The sequence below is a fragment of the Phaethon lepturus genome, unplaced genomic scaffold, assembly GCF_000687285.1.
Source record: "Phaethon lepturus isolate BGI_N335 unplaced genomic scaffold, ASM68728v1 scaffold44740, whole genome shotgun sequence".
Lineage (NCBI taxonomy): Eukaryota > Metazoa > Chordata > Aves > Phaethontiformes > Phaethontidae > Phaethon > Phaethon lepturus.
The window spans coordinates 125,897-128,619 of record NW_010514953.1 but is presented as its reverse complement, the minus strand read 5'-3'; the positions used below and the strand labels follow the sequence as shown (position 1 = coordinate 128,619).

The following is a 2,723-nucleotide window of genomic DNA, read 5'->3' as shown; positions in this document are numbered from 1 at the left end:
ACAGCCCGCGGCTCTCTGCAGCTCCCGGGACTCACGCAGGTGCCTACTGACTCCTTTTGACTCTCTTTTGTGTGCTGTGTTTTCTAGGGTCCCCCAGGTCCCCACGGAAACCCTGGCTCACCTGGCCCCCCAGGCCTGAAAGTAAGTATTAACGGTGTAAGGAGCTTTTGCCTTCCTGTTTCGGGGGACGTTCCGGCGGGGAAGTACGGCTTTTCTTTATCCTGCCCCATACAAACCGACCAGCAGCTGAAGCCACGTCTCCCCTCCCCTCTGCTCGCACACGGGCCCTCCAGCAGCACAGCCAAAGCCTTTTCCTGTGCTCGTGAGAGACCCTGCTTGGCCTCGGTTCTTGGGTCTCCCTCGTTTCAAAGGCTGCCTAATCAAGATCCTGCTTAAGCTATGCCTGTGCTAGGGAGCAAACCGCTGTGCTGAGACGAGGGCGGTGGAATGCTCCCACTCCAGAGCCTCACCAGGTCTGGATTTCTTTCCTTTCTCATTTCTCTTCTCTGAATTTTGCATTCGACTCATCCACCTTTGGGTCCAGACAGTGGGGGGGACTGGCAGCACCTGGCTTCTTCCTCTGCCTTCCTCCTCCTGAAACTCCCTCGTCTCTCCTGCCCTCCCCAGAGTTTCTGGGAACCATCAGTTCTCCCAAACTGATCCCGTTGCTTCCTTCTAGATGTCCTCACCTCTCCTGTGAGGTCTCTCAGACCTCCTCCTGCAATGCCAGGAGACCCGTGTTTTGTCCTTTTCTCCCGTTCTCCCTGGGGTGCTGCAAGGTGGGAGCCACCCTCCGCAGCCAGACCTCCTCCCTTTGCACGAGACTTTAGCACAGATGCAGCTCCTTTTGTGTGCTACAAAACCCTTCAGAAAGATGTTTTAATTCCTAGCTCGTTCTTCTGTGTAAGGCTTGGTGTTACTGTCATGGCTTACTTTACAACCAAACACATCAGTGTTATCAACATTATTCTCATACCAAATCCAAAACACAGCACTATACCAGCTTTCGGGAAGAAAAAACATCTCTATCCCAGCCAAAACCAGGACAGTTACCTAAAGACCTTGAAGTTCCTGGGAAATTGGTTTGGATTGTTTTGGTGTCATTGTTTACACAGAAATAGGCGTTATAAAATATAAATCTATCTGGGACTAAAGAATAGTTGAGTTTTGAAAGGCAATGCTTAACAGAGGTTTTCACTACCAAGGAAGCTGTAGGATGTCTCAGCCAAACACAGAGAAAGGTACAAGCGAGAGTCCTTTCTTTTCATGATCTCATCAGTAGGCAGAGATGTTATGAACACTATTGATGCTCTGGGAAAAAGATTCTGGAAACTTGGCATGCTGCCGCTACGTGATTACAAATTAGGCACTGGAGACATGCTGGTGAACAGCAGCTGTTTTAAATTCTAAAGTGTAGTTATATGGCCTGAAAAGTGAGGCTGTAAAAGTTCTACATCTTAGTGTTCTGCATTTATTCTCCATCAATGACTTCCAGATCACACTTGTTGAGTTTTATAAGTCAAATCAAAGTTCCTTTATCTAACTTCTAGTCCTGCAGGTTTAACCTGATCCAATCTGTAGAGTCAAACTACGCTTCTATGCTACAGGATTTTTTCTAAAAAAACACTTTTAGCCTCATGCCTTGTTAAGAAATCATCATTTGGCTGTATTCAGTTGATCTCCTACTAGAAATAAAAACTTCCCGTAAGCATTTTTCCTCCATTTCGATGTGCAGTCTGGCAGCAGGAAGCCCTCAGTGGATGGCTGGCTGTAATAGTCTGCAGCAGAGATACGGTGTTATCAATCTGTGCGATATATTTTAATTTTGTCCACCCACAATTTGCAGGATTAGGCTGTTCTACATGATGCTTCGTCAAAAGAAGTATTAAGTTTGCAATGGGATGTGAGAGCTGTAGCTCAGCCCAGGCTGGGGCATAATTTCACCTCTAGCAGGGAGAGCCTGCTAAGCCATGATTGCAAGATCTTTGCATATGAAGCACTTTTTGGAAGGTGTATATCAGACCCCAGAGTTTTGACTTTCCTCCTTCCCTTCGTTTCTCTGGTTTTACACCATCCCAGAAGATGGACTTCACACAAAAAAATGGGTATTTCACCCCCTTACATTTAAATGCCTCTACCCTTCACCAGGCTTTACAAGCCTGCACCTGGGATCTGGTATCTTCTTAGTAGACCCAGCCTGTGGCTGAAATTATGGACTTGTGAAAGCTCAGCCTGGGCGACAAGGCAGAGCAGCCCCAGCTAGAACTTCTCTTGCTGAGAGCCTTCAAGTGGCTGCTGGGCTAGGTCTTCCCTAGATAGCAGTTAATACTATGGAAAAAGCAAGCAATCCAAGGAAGGAAACTGAATTTCCCGGGTAGATACAGCTTGGAAACAATGACTAGCACCAAGTTATTGTCACTTAGGAAGTAACCCAGGATCATAATTTTTATCAGCTGAATTAACAGAGCACTCCTAAGGTCAGGCAATCGGTGCGTACGAGGGATGTGATGCGGCGTCGCAGCTGGCAGACGCGCGTGTTTGTGCATGTCTCGTGCGGCTGCACTGCATTGGGGAGCACCAGCGTTGTGTTGTCGGACTGCTGCATTGCTGAACCTATCCTCTGCAGGGCCCACCTTATTCTCATCGCTGGAGCTGAGCACTTGTAATTCCTTGTACTTAGGAAGCTGATCTTTTACACAGAGCTGTATGTGGCTGTTGAGCCA

The 2,723-nt window shown here is 47.6% G+C and overlaps 1 protein-coding gene across 1 annotated transcript in view; it reads left to right on the top strand.

Annotated features, from left to right (window-relative positions):
* Window positions 1–87: 87 nt before the first annotated feature.
* COL27A1 (collagen, type XXVII, alpha 1) overlaps window positions 88–2,723 on the top strand; it is a gene marked incomplete at its 5' end in the record, with an annotated part of 126,906 nt that continues 124,270 nt past the window's right edge. Inside the window, one exon of the mRNA XM_010294440.1 lies at window positions 88–141. Coding sequence (XP_010292742.1) covers window positions 88–141 — 54 coding nt within the window. The remainder of the gene's footprint in view (window positions 142–2,723) is intronic.